At 37.1% G+C, this 19,772-nt stretch overlaps 1 protein-coding gene across 6 annotated transcripts in view; it reads left to right on the plus strand.

Moving 5' to 3' along the window:
- Window positions 1–16,417, plus strand: part of CPEB4 (cytoplasmic polyadenylation element binding protein 4) — a 71,587-nt gene extending 55,170 nt beyond the window's left edge. For all 6 annotated transcript variants that reach the window (XM_025388608.1, XM_025388610.1, XM_025388611.1 and 3 more), the window contains 6 exons: window positions 1,214–1,387; window positions 5,648–5,737; window positions 6,102–6,220; window positions 7,996–8,110; window positions 9,264–9,445; window positions 11,989–16,417. In XM_025388608.1, the coding sequence (XP_025244393.1) occupies window positions 1,214–1,387; window positions 5,648–5,737; window positions 6,102–6,220; window positions 7,996–8,110; window positions 9,264–9,445; window positions 11,989–12,216 (908 nt within the window). In that variant the 3' untranslated portion in view covers window positions 12,217–16,417. The remainder of the gene's footprint in view (window positions 1–1,213; window positions 1,388–5,647; window positions 5,738–6,101; window positions 6,221–7,995; window positions 8,111–9,263; window positions 9,446–11,988) is intronic.
- Window positions 16,418–19,772: the final 3,355 nt, after the last annotated feature.

Here is a 19,772-nt window from a genome sequence, read left to right on the forward strand (position 1 = left end):
ACATATGCTATTATAGGATAAATTTATAAAAAATATACTGTTATTATTTGTGTTTAGTAATAGAAATTGAAGACAAGTATGGCAAAACCTGGAATGTTTCTATTAAAGTAAGAGCACTTGAGATACATTTCTAGAGGATCCATTAACAAATTCCTCAAGTAGTACCTAGAAGTAAATTGGCAGCCAGAAAAGTGATAAAACAGTGCTTGGGAGATTGTGCAGCTGTTTGTAGCTCTGTGTTTTCCTTATGATTTAAAAGTTTATATTTTGCTCTCAGGTAAATATGGAAGGACTGTTACACATATTGGCATCTCTGGTGTTTCCTGCATATATATTCTGGATGATAAGATTTTCAAATAGCAAATTTAATGACTAGTTTTTAGAAACAGATAATACCCTTAGCAAGCTGATAATAACCCAGCTAATAATAAATATATCTTTAGCATGCCTAATAATCTGAAATTCCATAAGACTACACAATGAAGTTGGAATGTAACATTAAGTGGGTTTTGATTATATCCCATTAGTTAAGGTAAACAAAAATGAGTGGTCACTTTAAAAATCTACCTGTTACGTTAGCCACATGTCATGGCATGTGCCTCTAGCCCCAGCTACTTGGGAGGTTGAGGTGGGAGGATCACTTGAGCACAAGAGTTTGAGGCTGCAGTGAGCTATGATTATACCACTGTACTCCAGCCTGGGTAAAACAGCGAGACGCTGTCTCAGGAAAAAAAAAAAAAAATCTACCTGTTCATTTTAAGCACATTCGTAGAGGAAATCGTGCAGGCTATATTGTTTGATTTTTTAAAGAAATGTAAGTGATTCAATGTCTTATAGCCAAATTTAATACTTAGTGTACATGTCTAGGTTGCCAATAGCCATGGGGCCCTGCCAAGGGAGTACAGTCTGCTGCCGACTGCTTGCTAAAGCGTGCTCTCTCCTCCTGTACTTCAGTTCACTTCACTGAAGTTTCTGGATCCCAGTGGGATACTTGAGTCGCCCTCTATTAATATTTAACCATGTGCTTTCTCTCTGACTCAGTTGGGACTTTAAGTTGGTGGGAATTCAAGAGTATAGCTAAGTGTTTCTATTATTCAGTGAGAAAACAAAAGCAGCAGTTTTATTGAATCTGCTGTTTCCTTGTTTCTTGTGCATTATAATCAGTGACAAGGAACGTTTTCTGTTACCGTTTTTTCCCTGCTTTCTATTCCAGGTCAGTCTTCACTGTTTCCAATGGAAGATGGATTCTTGGATGATGGCCGTGGGGATCAACCTCTTCATAGTGGCCTGGGTTCACCTCACTGTTTCAGTCACCAGAATGGGGAAAGAGTGGAACGATATTCTCGCAAGGTGTTTGTAGGCGGATTGCCTCCAGACATTGATGAAGGTATATTTAGAACTGTTTATAGCAGGATGCCCAGATGGTGGCACATAGTAGGAAACTCATAGATAGTGTTACAATAACAGTCTTATCTGGTTCCAGTCGTTAGCCCTGATTGCATTATTCTCTTGTCCTATCCTCCTATCATGGCATATAAGATTAATTCATAGAAGGGAGGGGAGCAGAGCTGTGCCAACCAACTAAAGCAAGGGACTGGACTATATGAAAAGGAGTAAACATCACTGGGAAAGCTTCCAAGGGATTTGATTGTTGGGTGCATACATGGGTACTAACTCCCTTTTTGTCTGTGTGTGCTAACTTTGGACAAATTCAGTGATGTATTTTCCTTTGTTTTCCCCACCTTTTATGAGTGCTCCACAAATGTGTAGCTCATTGTTTAAAATCTTAGACTAAGCATGAACTTTTGAAAAATAGAGGCTACAGTTGTACTACAAAGATAATCTTATTTGAGGTAGCATACAAGATGGAAGGTCCCTGCTTACATAGAGGTTACATTTTATTGGGAGAAGGCCCATAAACAATGTATAAATATGCCAGAAAATACTAGAGAGCAAGTGTTGAAAAGCACACAGCAGGATGATGTAAAATAGTGACACAGGGAGTTTTTTAAAATTAGGTGGATAAGAAAAGCCTCTTTGAGGAATTGATATTTAAGCTGAGACCTGAATAAGGAGCCAGCCATGCAAAGACTTAGAGGGACTTGTTCAGGAATATGCTATTCCTCCATGGGTCTGAGTGACCCTGATAAAAATCAGAGTAGCAGACCTTATACCAATCACATATTCTTGGTTGCTTTCCTAATTTCTTTTGTCTTCATTTCCTGAGTGAAAATGGAAATCCACTAAATCATGTTATGGAGAATAGAATAGATTTCTTTACACATGTATAAGATCTAATAAATAATAAGGTTTAGTATCTTCACATTTAGATTGGGATCAAACTTATCAAGTCACTTCATTTTCTTTAAGATGATTTATCCTTTGGAAGGTTGAGACACAAGTGGTTCTAAAAAGCCAAAGATCGAAATAAACTGAGCTTTTTGCTTCTTCTTTTTGTCTACAATAAAATGTCTTGGTGGAAGCTATGCTGAAATTTCAGGGTTGTCTGAATCAGTCTCCATCCTGCTCTCAGCATAGCTTGAAGAATATTGTGTTCTGCAGAATTGTGCACTAAAAATTACAGGGTTTATGGGGGAAAATAAGGTTAAAGACAAATCATTTAAAACCTAATGAACTTGGTACCTAAAGCACTAACAAGAAGAGAATTAGTACCTTGGAGATAACTTGGACAATTCAGGCAGGTAGCTCAACATGCTTGGGGCTGCTTCAGGGAATATTGAAAATGTACAAAACCAGTAAAGCAGAAATGTTGGCTTGCAAGCATGGAGACAATGCAGATGGAAACCGACCTTTGAACACCTGAGGAAGCACAAACTAAACTGTCAGGAGATAAGAGCCCCGCAAGGTTAGGGGCATAGCTCTCTGACAAGAGAATTCTGGTTGCTGCACTTATTTTTAATTTTCTTATAACAGAGCTGGGAGGGTTTGTACCTGTACATCAGACAAGTAGGGGGGCTTTTTCCTTTCCTGGTGAAGTTTATAGTTCTTTCCTCAAACTATGCTAGCTCACCTTGCCTAGGAAAAATCATTTATGAACCAGTACAACTTCCATGTTATACTGACATTGTTTCCTGTTTACTAGACTCACACAAACTAAACTTACCATAGAAACAGATATCGTAGCAGAGCAGATTAGACTGTTTCACAGTCTGGGGAAGATGAAAACAGCTCTATCAGACTGGAATTTAGACATACTCCTCATCTTTCTTTTCTGTTCCTTTACCCTGCCCTATTATCATGTCTTATCTACACATGCTTACCTACTCTTTCTAGAAGTCTCTTTGAAGTGTATCTTTCCGTAATCTCATTAGTGTCCAAATGTATAATGTAGCATAATTTGTATCATTTAAATTAATAGCAAAATATGGTCAGGCCTTCCTTGTCTATCATTTTTTCCCATTCATCCCTTTTTCCTCTCCCTTCCTCTAAGGCTGAGATATTGCTGTCAAGGAAGTGGGTTGGTGACAGGGAAGAGGTCTCAAGAGGAGGGATGTGTATACATGTATGTGGAGGAGGCTTGCTCAGAGGACTGAGCAGCAGCACGTATAGTATCCAAGAAATAAGGGCGAGAAGACCCAAGGCACAAAGGTAGAAGGTAGAGGAGGCTAGCAGGTTAGGGGAAAGATTGGTTACATTGAGCAAATTAGTAAATGTCTTTACAGGTATTGGGAGCTAAGTTTCTCCCTGCAAAAAGAGAATATAAAAATAGAAAGGCGGAAGGCTCGGAAAAGCCATGAGATGTTGGAGTCATATTGAAAATATCAGTATGAACTCATTAGTTTTTGTAAGTACATACACAGATACGGAAATAGTTATAAATGCGTGTTTGTGTATGTATTTATTTATTTCCTAGCTTCATTCACTGTGAAGACTTAGAAATAATGAATACTCACTAGCAGTGAGCATATAGAGCACCTGTATCTTAGTTTCTAAATATCTTTTGCCACTAAGATGATCAATACATCTTGAAAAAGAAAGACTGATTCTTGGGCTGGGAAAGGGAAAGAATAATATGAGCCTGGAGTATCTTCTTAGGCCAGAAAGCATGAAAGTGCTTAAGAATGGTGGCAAGAAGTACGAAGGACATAGGAGCCTCCCATGCCTATGGGACAAGCGGGGAGAAATTGTCCCTGACAGTTTGACAATTAGAGCCAAATCAGGGACAATTTTTGGGACAAATTGAGCATCAAAATAAATGAGTGAATTGGATCACAACCCATTGAATAAGATAGACCCAAACTGATATCAATAAATGAATAAATCAATGGGACAGATAGAAAACTCTTCCCTACTGCACAATACTAACTAATACATGTAGAAGGAATGATGGAAACAGATAATCATTATTTGGCAACCATTAAGGTGGTAGTTAATATAGGCAGGAGTCTTCAATGGATGCCAAGGCTCATGAAGGAACAGGATATTGGTGAGCAACACAATATACTCTTGTAAAACACTAATTGAGTACAAAAGGAGAAAAGGTTTCCTTGTGGTAGAGAAACCAGGTGATCAAGATTAACACGCCCTCCAGGTGTGATGGTATGCACCTGTAGTCCCAGCTACTTGGGAAGTTGAGGCGGCAGGATCATTTAAGTTCAAGACCAGCCTGGGCAACATAGTGAGCCCTTATCTTGGGGGGAAAAAAGATTAACATGCACATGGTAGGACAGGATGGCATTGCACCATTAGGGTGATATTCCAGTTTGGAATACATAGCATGATTCTGGTCATAGGAGGCAGAGCACAGACCCAGGTTGAGGGTCACTATCTTAAATCTGTTCAGGTTGCTATAAAAAAATACCATAGACTTAGTGACTTATAAACAACTGAAATTTTTATTTCTCACCATTCTGGAGGCTGGGAATTCCAAGATCAAGGCGCCAGCAAATTCAGTGTCTGCTGAGGGCCTGCTTCCCAATAGAGAATAATCTTCTCATTGTACCCTCACATGGCAGAAGGAGTGAAGGGTCTCTCCGGAGCCTCTTTTATAAGGGCAGTAACCCCACTGAAAGATTCCACCCCCGTGACCTAATCACCTACCAAAGACCCCAGCTCCAAATACCCTCACACTGGGGAACAGGTTTCAACTTATGAATTTTGAGGGAACATAAATGTTTAGACCATAGCAGTCATTCTATAGAATGACTATGAAAGACAAGAAAGCACATGGAGCTGTTCCAAAGCGGAAAAAGACTGATGCTCTGAGGATATGATAATTAAGTACGACCTATGTTCTGGATAGCAGTGTGGATCAGAAAGGATTTTGAAATTTAAATGAAGTCTGTGAATCACTAATAGTGTGATATCAAAATCGTTATATAAGGGAGTGGCCTTGCTTTGAACAGATACCAGTAGTTATGTTTGGGATTACAGGGCACCATTTCAGAAAAAGATGCTGGCTGGATGGCAAGATTGATTTCTATGTACAGATAGAGGGAGAAAGAGGAAGAGAGAAGAAAGAGGGTGAAGGCAGATGTGCAAATTATTAACAGTTGGAGAATCTAGATGAAGGGGATAAAGGAGTTCTTTTTACTGTTCTTGTAAATAGTAGATGTGAAACTTAAAAAAAAACTTTCAAAAAATGATCATAAAAACATTTAAATCTACTGTTTTGCTTTGTTATTAGATGAGATCACAGCCAGTTTTCGTCGCTTTGGCCCTTTGATTGTGGATTGGCCTCATAAAGCCGAGAGCAAATCGTATTTTCCTCCTAAAGGTAATTCTCAAGATTCATTATACTTATGTAATTTATTCTTACATTGTTTAATGTGTAGCCTTTTCATAAATGTTCACCTTCACTGTGAAATGTTTCATTGTTAAACTTGCATTTTCCCAAATGCTCTTTAAAATTTCAACCTAATATTCTTTTAATTCAAATTTAATTTTACTCTAAAAGATGTTTCAAGATACTACCAAAAGGAACTGTATGTTGATGTTATCAGACTTTTGGTATAAATATTGTTTTAATTTTTTTTCCTATTCCCTTTTCCTTTCTTTAGTTTTAGTGCATGATTCCTTTCCCCTGAAGAATTACCAAAAGATAGGAAGACATGTAAGCCTTCTTTCCCCCTTTTTTTCAGGCTATGCATTTCTGCTTTTTCAAGATGAAAGCTCTGTGCAGGCTCTCATTGATGCATGCATTGAAGAAGATGGAAAACTCTACCTTTGTGTATCAAGTCCCACCATCAAGGATAAGCCAGTAAGTATAGTTTAGCATAAAATAGCTCCTTGTTTTTGCTCCATTCATCTATTCTGTGTGAAAAACCCATGGACAACTTGATGTGTTTCGGGTACTTAATTGACACGTTTGTAAGCAGACTAAGTAAAGTCTTGTGAAATTCTTAACATTGACATTCTATGTATTTGCACATATCAATTTGACATTTAATTTTTGGTTAGTTGAAATGTAATTGGTAAATCTTTATTTTTAAAAGACTTCACGGCTGGGCGTGGTGGCTCACACCTGTTACCCCAGCGCTTTGGGAGGCCGAAGCAGGTGGATCACATGAGGTCAGGAGTTCGAGACCAGCCTGGCCAACATGGTGAAATGCAGTCTTTACTGAAAATACAAAAATTGGCCAGGCTAATTTTTCCTGTAGTCCCAGCTACTTGGGAGGCTGAGGCATGACAATCACCTGAACCCAGGAGGCAGAGACTGCAGTGAGCAGAGATCACACCGCTGCTTCAAGAATAGACTCTGTATTGAGATTGTCAGCAACTCCAGCCTGGGTGAAGAGTGAGACTCTTTCTCAAAAAAAAATAAAATAAAATAAAATAAAGACTTTACTTGATAATGCATTTAATAAAATAGCTGAATTGCCTCTGAATAATAGAACTCAAATCACAAATACTGTATGTGTGTCTTTCTAGCTTTTTCCTCACTTTGATAAAGATTTTACCCAATATTGTCCTTAACTTTATATATGGTACTCTCCAAAGTAGAGTGAATCGTGTATATACGTGTACAGATACATTGCATAGCATACTGTTTTTTCTTTTTGGAAAAGTTTATCATAAAATTTAGCCTTTAGGAAGGGGAGCAACTGGCATGTTTTGATGAATCTGGCAAAGCAGCAGATTATTATCACTCAGCCAGCACCCAATGAATGATGGGATATAGTGCAGAAAGGACTTCTCAGTGGGCCCAGCTTAAGCAAATAACATTTGTGGAGCTTCTCTTGATGTCTTGTGGTTGTCTAGGTCAGAAACTTTCTAAGAGTTCCTGTGGTCTGGACTCTTGCTGCTTGACTTGTTTATGTTCCCTGCCAATCCCCATCCGTATTTGAATTTGGGACCTTTGACCTAGGACTCTATTGGTGTGTGTATTTGGGTATACACCGCTGTCAACCCATAGCCGTTGGCGTGGGCATTTGTGATAGTTAGAAAATGTGAACAGTTTTAAATGAGGTACATGATTCTTGATTGACCAATCTAATGGATACACTGAAGTATTTGTCATATAAAAAAATATATTGCAAATATCATCAGTATTTTTACTTTCAAAACCATTTTGAAATAATGCATCAGATTTGATAGTATCAGGAGTAGTTTGCATTTCCTGGACATACACTGATTGTACACACAATTCGAGTTTACTTAGCATTGTATATTGATTGGCATTGGATACCATGCTAAACATTTAAATTATGTAGATACTGGGGCACTGGACAGACTAAAGGCCCAAATAAGCTAAAAAACAGTGATTTAACTTACAAATAATTTTGGACATGTTAAGTAATTTGGCTTATAATAGAGAATCAAATTGAACTTTCCACCTTGGTTTAGTTTATTCCTAAAAATAAAATGATGGGTTGGGATACACGATTTTTAAATCTTCTAGTTTCCCAGCTTTATTGACTTGTAATGATAGGATTATTGCTTTTAGAAATAAAATAATTTGTAATAATTTTTAACTTTTTTGCCCATGAATTGTCTGTATTGAGAATGAGACGTTTTGGTTTGCACATTCCCTAGGTCCAGATTCGGCCTTGGAATCTCAGTGACAGTGACTTTGTGATGGATGGTTCACAGCCACTTGACCCACGAAAAACTATATTTGTTGGTGGTGTTCCTCGGCCATTACGAGCTGGTATGATGAAACAGACAACAAACTCTCTATCCCATAGCACAGAAATATAAAGATCTTCAGGAAAAATTTTTCCTAAGAATTTGAGTTAACATCCAAAAGTGAGAGTTCTAGAATCAAAGTATCGGGGTTTGAATTCATGTGCTCTAATAGTTAAGTGACCTTGGACAAATTCCATGACTTTTCTAATTCCCAGTTTCCCCCTCTGTCAGGTAGGGACGAAACACTTTTCCTCCCCAGGATGAAATAACACTAGGAAAAGTGTTTCCTAGTGTTATTTTGAGGGTTGAATGAGATGACCAGTGCAAAGTACTTAGTCTAGTGCTGCATAATGCTAATTATTACTCTCATCATTGTCTGAAAAGAAAAAAAGCCCTTCAAGAATAGACTCTGTATTGAGATTGTCAGTATTTGTTTCCCACATCCTCATTTGCTCAGCAGCCACTGACTGAGCCCTGGGATATAATAGACTTCTCAGCAATGCATCGTATTTTTAGAGTAGTACTTACAGAACAAATTAAATTCCTAACTTCAAGTAATTTGAGGTTTAATAGCATAAATGAGATTAAAAGAAACATAACATGAACAGGAATGTAGCTGCATGATTTTAACACTTCATAAAGAAGAAAATGCAGTCATTACTTCAAGGATTTTTTAAATGAAAAATTGGTGAACCGACTGTGGGGGAAAGGGTTTTAATGGAAATAAGCCAGGAGGGCTCCCAAAGAATCTACCAGTTAGTTTTCTCGTGTTCAAGTAATTATTACATTAATCAATCTATTATTAACTGGTAAATCTATGGCAGCAACATGGCATAGAGCAGGCAAACATGGGAGTACTATCACTTAATGACCTGTGACCTTGGACAGATGGATCGCCCCTCAGCGCCTCAATTTCCTCGGGAAATTACTGCCTACTTCATAGAGTTGTGAGAATAATAGAGAGAACATACTAGAAAACACCTAGCAACCCCTTGCCCACAATTAACAGATTAAGGCTTAACACAATGGATGACTGGTTGTAGTAATGTTTCATTTTAATAATTATTATAATGATGTGAGCTGAGAGTACAGATGAATTGCTTTTGATGAAACAGTTGGTGAGCCAGATGAATTTTCCTAATTTTAAATATCCTCTTTGCTCCTTTCTTAATTAGTGGAGCTTGCGATGATAATGGATCGGCTATATGGAGGTGTGTGCTACGCTGGGATTGATACTGACCCTGAGCTAAAATACCCAAAAGGAGCTGGGAGAGTTGCATTCTCTAATCAACAGAGTTACATAGCTGCTATCAGTGCCCGCTTTGTTCAGCTGCAGCATGGAGAGATAGATAAACGGGTAAGCCTTATACTACATTTTGGAAAATTCTAGAAATGGTCCTCTAAATGTGCGATTACCAATATTAGAATGAGAGAATTTTATGACAGTAAAGTGACAGCTGACAATTTTGCCTATAGAGTTAGTTATGCTCTATAATACATGAAATAATTTCCTATGAATTTCTTTTATCTTTTAGTTTTTTGAGTAGCTTAATCAGAACACTATAATTTACCTGAGTTAATTTAATCTTCTCTAAACTGTAGCTTCCATTCAGTCTCAATCCATGCATCCATTCATTCACATAGTTTGTCATTCATTCAATAAATATTTACGGAATCCTTTGTACTGTGTTATATCAGGTATACAAACAGGAATGCCCTTGAGGTTTCCTGCCCTTTTTTTGTTTGTTTTTTAATCCTGGGACATAGTGAAGACCTCAGCAAGCCCCTATTTCTCAATGAATTGCACTCACAGATTTCTCTCTTTTTTTTTTTTCTTTTTCCACAGCCGCCATCTCTCACTGATTTATTTCTTAGCTTGGTGTTTCATGCATTCAACAAATGTTTTAGTGCTTAGGGCAAGAAGTTCCTGTCCTCATGAGTTTATTTCCTAGAAGATAGAACTATATCACTTGCCCTTACTACTCAAAGTGTGGCCTGTGGACTGAACGCCAGTCTGCAAACTTAGTTTGTAGTGAGATAGGAATTTAGACCAGAATGTGTAATCAGCTACATTACTGGGCACAATGTTTGGTCCAGCTGGCAATTTTTTTTCATAGAAAGCCTTTATTGATGAGGGAAGCTAAAATAGATTGATTTGATCGTGTTGTTCTCAATTCAAGATGTAAAAATGATCAAGTCAGTAGTGGTTTCTGCTTTTTATGTTTCATGTCATGTGTAGTCTACTTCATTGGCAGTAAAAAAATTTAAGATAGTGGTGGTCATCCTACAAACTGTGAATATATTAAAGAGAAAAGTAGCTATTCTATTCTAAGCATCGGGGAGGGACAAGGTTAGTATGTTAACATACCAACTTTGTTTGTTTGTTTTTTGAGATGGAGTCTCTCTCCGTCACCCAGGCTGGAGTGGAGTGGTACAATCTCGACTCACTCCAACCTCTGCCTTCCAGGTTCAAGTGATTCTCCTGTCTTAGCCTTCCGAGTAGATGGGATTACAGGCACACACCACCATGCCCACCAAATTTTTGTATTTTTAGTAGAGACAGGGTTTCACCATGTTGGTCAGGCTGGTTTCGAACTCCTGACCTCAATGGATCTGCCTGCCTCGGTTTCCCAAAGTGCTGGGATTACAGGTATGAGCCACCCACCACTCCCGGCCTACTTGGTTTTTTATGCACACTAAAAAATACCTACATCTCACTGCCTCATTCCAACATAAGTTTCAGAGCTGTGGGGGTGGTCATTAGAAATTCAGACTGAATTTGTGTTCCTCTGCAATGAAATCCTTTGCCCAGGGTTCTTGTCACTCTGTAGACATTATGGAGCAGCCTGGAGGCCAGAAGCCCGGTGCTGTCCTTATGCCTGCTCTTCCTGGACTTCATGGCACTCTTCTTCTTTTGTACTTTTATTTTTTTAAAAATATTTTTTTAGAGGCAGGGTCTCACTCTGTCACCCAGGCTGGAGCACAGAGGCACACTCATGACTCACTGCCTGTTCTTCTCCTTTTGTTCATGGCTAATCTTGGTCGGGATTCCTTGTCAGAGCTGGATGCCACCAGTGGTGGTGACAGCCTGCTGTAAGGGAGTTTCAGCCATGAATCTCTCCAGACTAAAAATAACCAGCTCTTTTCTAGCTGATGAATTAATAACCAGGTGACTGTTAATGCTTGAAAGGTTCACATGACAGGTTGGCCGACAGAACGCTGGAACAGGCCCAGTTTTAGAAATTGACCTCTGACTTTTAGACTCAGGTGAACCATATTCTTACTGAGAAAGAACAAAGCAGGGTTTTAGACTGTGAATCCTATGGCTGCATCTTTTTTTTTTTTTTAACAGAGTTCCAGGTTTGTGATTATAACCCAACATGTGTACACTATAAATAGAAACCACGAGCCAGGCTTTACGACAGCTCAGAATCTTGTGACGCAGTAGTCAGGCGTCTTCCCACCAACTTGAATATTGAAGTGCAATTGTGTGGAACTTGGATCCTCTTAGTTGATTTTGTTTAAATTATGATTCCACATATGACAAAAATCCAGATCCACTAATTAAAATGAGGGTTTGTGTCTATGAAAAATCTCCTGTGGGTTTAATCTCATAACGTTCTAGTCTCAACAGTTGGCTTCACTTCATGATGTCTGCTGAAATCCTTTTTCCTTTGAAGGATGTTTATTTAATAAGAAAAAATATAAAATGATAGATAATAAAAGCCTTACTAGGTTCTTAAAAGATGAACTATCCATATTTCAGTAAATGGATAATTGGTCCTTCCTCTTTGGGCACCTTGTAACAGACTCATTCAAATAGTGGGTGGAAATGTACATGTGTGGTAAGCATTGCTAGTCTCGTCACTGAAAAATGTAAACTCCTATTTTTGATTGCAGGTGGAAGTTAAGCCATATGTCTTGGATGATCAGCTGTGTGATGAATGTCAGGGGGCCCGTTGTGGGGGAAAATTTGCTCCATTTTTCTGTGCTAATGTTACCTGTCTGCAGTATTACTGTGAATATTGCTGGGCTGCTATCCATTCTCGCGCTGGCAGGGAATTCCACAAGCCCCTGGTGAAGGAAGGAGGTGACCGCCCTCGGCATATTTCATTCCGCTGGAACTAAAGGATAACTACAGTGCTCATTTTCAGGCCTCAGAATAAGTGCACTCTTCTGTTAATTCTGACCCCTTCCTCAACCTCTTCACGCTGGCATGTCCTTTTGTAGCAGTCTGTAACTTAACTATAGTATAATGAAAAGAATGACCTATAATATAGGTGTTTTGTAGATTCTTGTGTCACTGCAAACAATATGAACTCCTTTTTCGTATTGCCATCGGATTGCATGGAAGTTTTATTCTCTTGTTTTGCTGGAGACCAAGAGGATCCAAACTTCCTGCAACATTTTCTTAGAGGAGAGAGAGAAATATTAAAAGAGAAATGAAACAATAGAGTATTTTGGGTTTTTAATTAAATTATTGTTAATAATATAACATATAAGAATACTTTTATTAAAATAACCATGCAACAATAACACTATCGGTCTATCTGACAGTTTTTCCCCCAGGGAAGTGCTTTTGCCTTTTTCTTTTTTTTTTTTTTTTTTTTTTCATCTTTTTTGTCTCTCTCTTTTTTCCATCCCTTTTTAATTTTTTTAACAGCAATAGAGGAAGTTAACAATTTTTAATGGAAAGAGCATGTTAGAGCAAACAAATGCATAAGCAAGATTGAGCAGCATTATAATTAATTTTCAGGGTTTTGAGGCTGAACATAATTTCATTATCCCTCAAAAAATTACCACCACATCAGAAAAAATAAACAACAACAACAACAAAAAAAGTAAAGTAGGCAGAGCTAGGTTTATTTTCTCTTAAACAATTTTTAAAATTCAGAATGTAAAAATTGGGTAAATTTACTACTGAGAGGAGTGCACTTATTTATTTAATTTACTTATCTGGTCAAAGCCCCAGGAAACCTACCAAAGCTAGAATTAATGACAACTGGTGGGAAACCTAGCATTTCCTCTCCTGAAGAACAAATGTATAAATTTTATTTTTGATGTTTATATATAAACTCTATATCCTAATTTACTAACACTCATCAGGTGTCAGCCTTTGCTCTCCATTTTGACGTTAAAAAACAACAGATCTAGAGATACCTCAAGGATATAATTTTTGATTTTGTGTTACAGTACACTTGTAGCCAAAACTGGAAGACAAAACCAATATATAATTTGGCTGCTGATTGGCTTACTTTTAGATTTAAAGTTACTTTGGGTATCCTGTAATTTAGTTGTAACATAGAAAATGAAAAAAAAAAAAAGTTTAAAAAAAGTAGTTGCAAAGTGTTTTGCACTGTTGAACTAAGTAACTGTGTAAATCTGTGCAAAGGTACGTATGTTTATCTTACTCTTCCTATAAACTAAAATAACAATACAGTTTCAGAATTTAGCATGGGACATAGTCAGTGTTTGAAGTGCCAACTTCATCAAGTAATGCATGCTTTATTATAAGTAAAATTCTAGCTTTGAAAGGCGTTATGTGTTGAACAGTATGCTTCAGGGGTAAATTTAAAATAGTCTCTTGAAGCCCTAGTCATGGAAGTAACTTTTATTTTAATTGACATTCTCTTATTAAATGCCCTATCCATCATTAAAAGGATTATTATCAGTGGGCAAAACATGAAATAAAATGATCGAATGGCAATCTTGCTAGTTGTGCTACCTAACAGTACCATCTTGGATCCTTCAAAACCAAAGACTTGCCCCAGCACTGCTGTGGAACCACCTGGCTTATGACCCCTATGGACGATCTTTAGGAAAAGCAGCCCTTTATTTTTAATACAGGCTTTAATGAACTATACCTGTTAAGTTCCAAAGGTCAAAATGGAGGCATTTGCTGTCTAATATTCAAACATAGAAAGGGAGCTGCTTTTAAAGAATTCCCTGCAAATATTGAAAGCAGTCATGCGAATGGAGGGTGCTCTTGTGTAGCTGGTCAGGGACTTTTTTTTCTTTTCTCCTGAACTACATGATTCTAATTGGAATGTTCATTTGCCTCTTTTTACTCTTTTAAATGCTTGTAGGTGGCTTGGGGTGTGCTATCGTGCTGTTCCTACTCAGTAAACAGGTGTGATGAGTTAACAAGAAATAACACTGTTTGAGAACTAGCTTTGAATAATAATTTTTCCCTTTGTACATGACCTGCTGAATTTCGGTACAGTGTTTTTGTAGCTAACTTATTTTGTCATGCACATAATGTATATTTGTTATGCACTACTTTTGTATATCTTGTTTTTCCAACAGTGAACATTTTTAGGCACACTTTTCACTGACGGGATATCTCTTTATGCAATACCTCAATTTTTCATATTGCAAAGAGTAGCTTTTTGTACTTTTATTACTGAGAGATCTTCATATACTTCATTTTTTAATATAAATAATTTTAATAAATTTTATTTTCTTATATTCTGCTTTTTATACATTTCAGTGCTCTGCATACATTTTAAATTATGAATGTCGTGCACTGGCAATGCTATTTTAGAGTCTGCAGAGAAGAGAAAGCATGTTGCTTAAACATCCTTCCCCAGCACCAGCTATTGGTGTACCTATAATTTAAGAAATAGTCTATGTAAAGTCACAAATTAATGAAAAAAAATTCGCATGAAAATGACAGATAACACTGTAGTTCCTAAAAAAAAAAAAAAAAAAACTAAATGCATAAGCATAGGGTAGAAATTTAAAATAACAAAATTGTCTACAGCTTCTTACTAAGTTTTTAAAATTATTCATAAAACGCAGACATTTTTGGTGAATGTTTAGCCATTTTTAATATTAATAAATTGATGTTAAGTGTTTGATTCAGAGATGTCTGCTCTTTTAAATTATATATAAGGAAAAAAAAAAAATAGCCTGCCTTGGGACAGGTCTGTAATGTTAGTATGCATGATTAATGTAAGAAATTGTTATTCTACTAATATTTACTTGTGATTGTGTGACAAGCGTGTTTACAGATTATTTGGTTACACTTCAATTTACAGGGCATAAACAATGATTATCTATTACTCTGAACTTTATTGATTACATGTTCTTCAGATTACATGGGATTGTAGTTGGGAGTTACCATGTAACTCAAACATAATTAACATGTAATTAGTTTACAGATTTTAGGGCATCACTTCAATTCACCAAGCATGTAGTTCTAGCGCACTAGCATGGCACCAGCCATGTACTTACAATGTAGTTACAGAGTAATTACATGGTTATTTTTGCAATGTAAAATAAAGTGTTTCTGATTATTTTCTATGTAAAGGAACCCTCTCCTTTCCCCTCTGGTCCCCGCGCTTTGGTATAATATATATACTTCTCCATACACAGACCTCTGCAGAATGCAAAATAAAACTTGCAGTGAATGAATTTAGCATTTTATGAGAGTGCTGTTGGAAAGACTTGATAATTCACCCCTTTTGTTTTGAAGAGTTGAATCTTCTGTTAAAAGGTGATTTAAAACTTGAATGTGATGAATTGTGGCAAGTTAACTTCAAGTTATGTGCAATACTTATTTCAAACTTTTGAAAGATCTTTGCAGTGTAATTCTTTGTTTTTAATTGCAGACATTTAAAAATGTCATTTTCTACTGTTAAGAGTAATCCTCTTTCTTGCTGGTGTTTCTAAAGAAAAGAATCAGAAATCAATCTTTCTACTAATGTAAATTTGAGATTATTTTTAAAAATGGAATAAAAGAGGTTTTGGTCATTTGCTTTATTTTATTATTTTAAAGCTACTGTGATTGATAGCATTGTAAGAATCGGGACAATATTGTATTCAACTGTTTTATTTTTTATATTTTTAAAATTTAAAGTATAATTAGTTTTTATAATTTTCATCAGATTTTTGTTATATTTTTTGGAAGTGAAACTTTTAGCAAGTGGTTGTCTAGTTTTTACTAATCCCTAATTTTTTTTTCCAGTGTATTGCTCATATTATCAGAAGGAAAAGTTATTTAAGTATGTCAGTTAATTGTACTACTTGGCTGAATTTCCATATAGTTTTTACTGTGTATGGGGAGGTTGTAGTATTTATTATAGCATTTTAAATAAGGGTAATTCATTTTTTATTAAAGTCATTTTCACGTTAAGTTCCTATTTTTGTATGTTCTACTCTTAAGTTATATAACACAGTTCCTTTTTTAAAAGAATTCATTTGTTGAAGTGCTAGTGGAAAATTAATGTTATTAAATAGTTTGCAAATGACTATTTATACCAGTATGCATATAATTTTTAAATATTTGTAATGTGAGATGTTGAATGAATAAAACTTTTAACTCAGATTTCTTTTAATATACTTATTTCTTTTTAACACAAGTAGATTATGCTTTCTTGATTGGGAATATTAACATTTTAAAATATTAGGACTATACTGTTGAGCTAATGCAGCACAAACCAATATGAAAAAATCTTCAGTCATATAAGTACTGTGGCCACTGTGCATTCTTATGTAAGCCTATAAGTGTCAGTGGGTGGTTGTGTCTTTGGCCTGTACTGTTAGTGCACCTGCTGCCTGCCCCGCAGAGTTCTTTTTATTTGTAGCCTTCAATATGTATACGGGCTGTAAGCCCAGGATCTCAGCATTCAGTCGTCAGTTGAAGGCCAAATGCCCAACAAAAGTGAAAAACCCAATGTGTAGTTAATAACGAAAGTCCGTATCCGGGAGGTTCAGTTTTGAGTCTTTGTCAATGAATCTTGATTTGTGGCCAGACTACCAAAGGGCTTGAAAACACGTCTCTTTTGACTTCTAATTCCCATTTCCTCCCGAGACTTTAGTGTCATAGGATACGGTGTGTGGGATTATCATCTCTATGGCATGTCAATTGAAAATATTATCTTTGATTTGACCCATTAATCATGTGGACTACCAAGTACTGTAATGTGTTAGTGTTTATATTTTAAACTGCATTCCCAAACTTTTAACATAAGGATTTATTGTAACAAAATATAACACTGAGAATATCCTGTTTTGTCAAATTTGGTATCTGTTCTTTCTTGAGTATAGTATTCTCAAGACTAGAAGAGGTTCTTGTCCTGAGAGAAATGGACTCTGAGATCTTTTGCTTCTAAATTGTCTTTCCCAACATGCAGCTCTTCCAACTGTAGAGATTACTGAGGGAAAGGGCAGGCTGGACAACTTCCTCTTTCTCTTATCCGGCAATTCCCAAACCTTATGTTGAGCATTCGATGAAGGGCCTTGAGGAAACCCCAGGGATGGGACACTGGAGATATGGGTGGCATTTGGTGACCACGTCTATAATATTCCTAGGCATTCTGGGATGGTTTCACTATTTTAAGAAAAAAAAAAAGCCCAAACATATTTATTTTAGGAAATGTTTATTTCAGGTAAGTGAGATATCAATGATGCTTGATATAACAACTCTATCTTGAAATTATATAGGTGCATTGCGTTGGGTGTTTTAAATCACAGAATGGTGCATCTGGAAAGGGTGTAAGAGGCTTCCTGGGCTATATTTCTTTATTCACTGATTGCCTAAACCTACCCAACAAGGAAAATTCTTTTTATTTTTACCTTTTGTTTTTACTATCTAACCAGATGAATAAACAATGGAAATTCTCTACCACATTCTTAACAATCAAGTTATTTCATAACCCCTTTTGGTAATGGGTTTGTGTCCATAGCTAGGTCAGAAAGTAATTTGTCTAGGGATTTTTTTTTTTTTTTTAAAGTTTGGGAAACACTCAGTTTGATCAAAGGTCATGGGGAAAGTAATCTCTGATTTTAAAAATTGAAGAATATTGAAGGTGTCAATGAAGTGAGTTAGAAATTTTAAGGAGTAATTATTTTCTGAAATGTGTAATAACCAAATAATAAACAAGATGAAACTCTAATATTTCAGACTGTGATCTTCAGAGGACTAGGATAGTCCTTGCCACAAGAAAAAGACAAAAAATAAGAAGTTTTACCATTACATACACTTAGAAAATGGTCACCTTGTATCTTGCAAAGTCAAAATAATGCACATTTGCACATTAGCTTATTAAGACTTCGAGAAGTTCTACAATGAAGAAACCTTTTTTGTTTGTTTGTTTTTGTTTTTGAGATGGAGTTTTGCTCTTGTTGCCCAGGCTGGAGTTCAATGGTGTGATCTCGGCTCACTGCAACCTCTGCTTCCCGGGTTCAAGCCATTCTCCTGCCTCAGTCTCCCAAGTGGCTGGAATTACAGGCATACACCACCATTCCCAGCTAATTATTATTGTATTTTTAGTAAAGACAGGGTTTCTCCATGTTGGTCAGGCAGGTCTCAAACTCCCGACCTCGGGTGATCTGCCTGCCTTGGCCTCCCAAAGTGCTGGGATTACAGGAGTGAGCCACTGCGCCCAACCAGAAACCTATTTGTTGAAAGTGTCCCCCTTACCCCAATTTCTCTGACTACAGATTCTGTTTACAGGTAACACAGGATCCCCTGGAACATACTTTGGGATATACCACTGTAACATTTTAGTATGTTTCAAGAAGCTTTGAAACCCCATTTTGTTTTTTGGCATCCATACATGTGTTCTGGAAGGGTGCTTGGCCCTGCCACTTGCGAGCCACATTCAGAGCTGTTTTCATTGCCCACACATACTTTACTGGAGTTCTAGGTATTTGCCTAGCTTCTAACCCCTGTCCTAGTTCCAGTGCATCCTCCTAATTCTGTCCTCCCTCTACTCCCATCCCAGAAGAAAGAAAAAGAAAAGCTACTTTGCACAATAAAGCTATTTTGATTATGCTTTTCCCTGGCTGAGACCAGCCCTTGTTTCTCATGAGTGCCTCAAATGCCACTTCAGACAAGCAGCTCGTGCTTTGAATCTGCCATTCTATGATCTGCTGTGTCTCCCTTTCTCATTATTCCTATATCCTCCTTCAAATTTTTCTTCTGCAAACTTCCCTCAGCACCCCTCACCCACCGATTCTCTTGAGAATAGGGGCCACTGGCTTAGAATAAATTCTAAGAATTTAGAAAATGAACATTTGCGCCTCACTCGGAACTCTTATCTAGCAATACCAATTCAGTCGTTCTCATTTTATTTTGCCGTGCCTTGAGTCTTCTCAGGATATTTTGAGTTATCTTTCTCTAGTCAAGTTGGGTGTCATTGTTGGCTGTCTGGAAAAAGTGTCTTATTGTGATTCAGGGTGGTGACCAGAGTTGGAAAAGTACACATTGTCTCAGGGAAGTTAAAAATGAACAGCAGCATCCCAAATCAGAATGTGAGCAAACCTCCAGCCTTTAGTATTGCGTGTAATTTGATTCAGTGTCAGGGAAAAACTGCCTGTGGGTAGCTGGGCTGGAGGTGGTGAATCAGTGCATGCAAATGCCAGCAGCTAAGCTGGAGCTTTCTTTATCCTTTTCATCGGAGTTCTATTTCAGGAAGCCCGGCTTTGATACCATAAAAATGTCAATGTGATCAAGCAAATGTCACCATTTTAAAGAGATTATTTTCAACTCTTCTCTCACCTCCCTGTGAGACCTAGGAGTGACTCCCCAGAACCCACCAAAGGCAATAGAGCATTTTAAACTCGTGAAATAAGTTACCCAGGAAAAGAACCAGGAGGGGTGGTGGTAAAATAAATATGTGAGGCTGCAAAGAATGTTTTAGGTAGGATCCAGGAAAGACCTGGCGCTTCCTTATTTG

This window comes from Theropithecus gelada, chromosome 6 (genome assembly GCF_003255815.1).
Source record: "Theropithecus gelada isolate Dixy chromosome 6, Tgel_1.0, whole genome shotgun sequence".
In the NCBI taxonomy this organism is placed as follows: domain Eukaryota; kingdom Metazoa; phylum Chordata; class Mammalia; order Primates; family Cercopithecidae; genus Theropithecus; species Theropithecus gelada.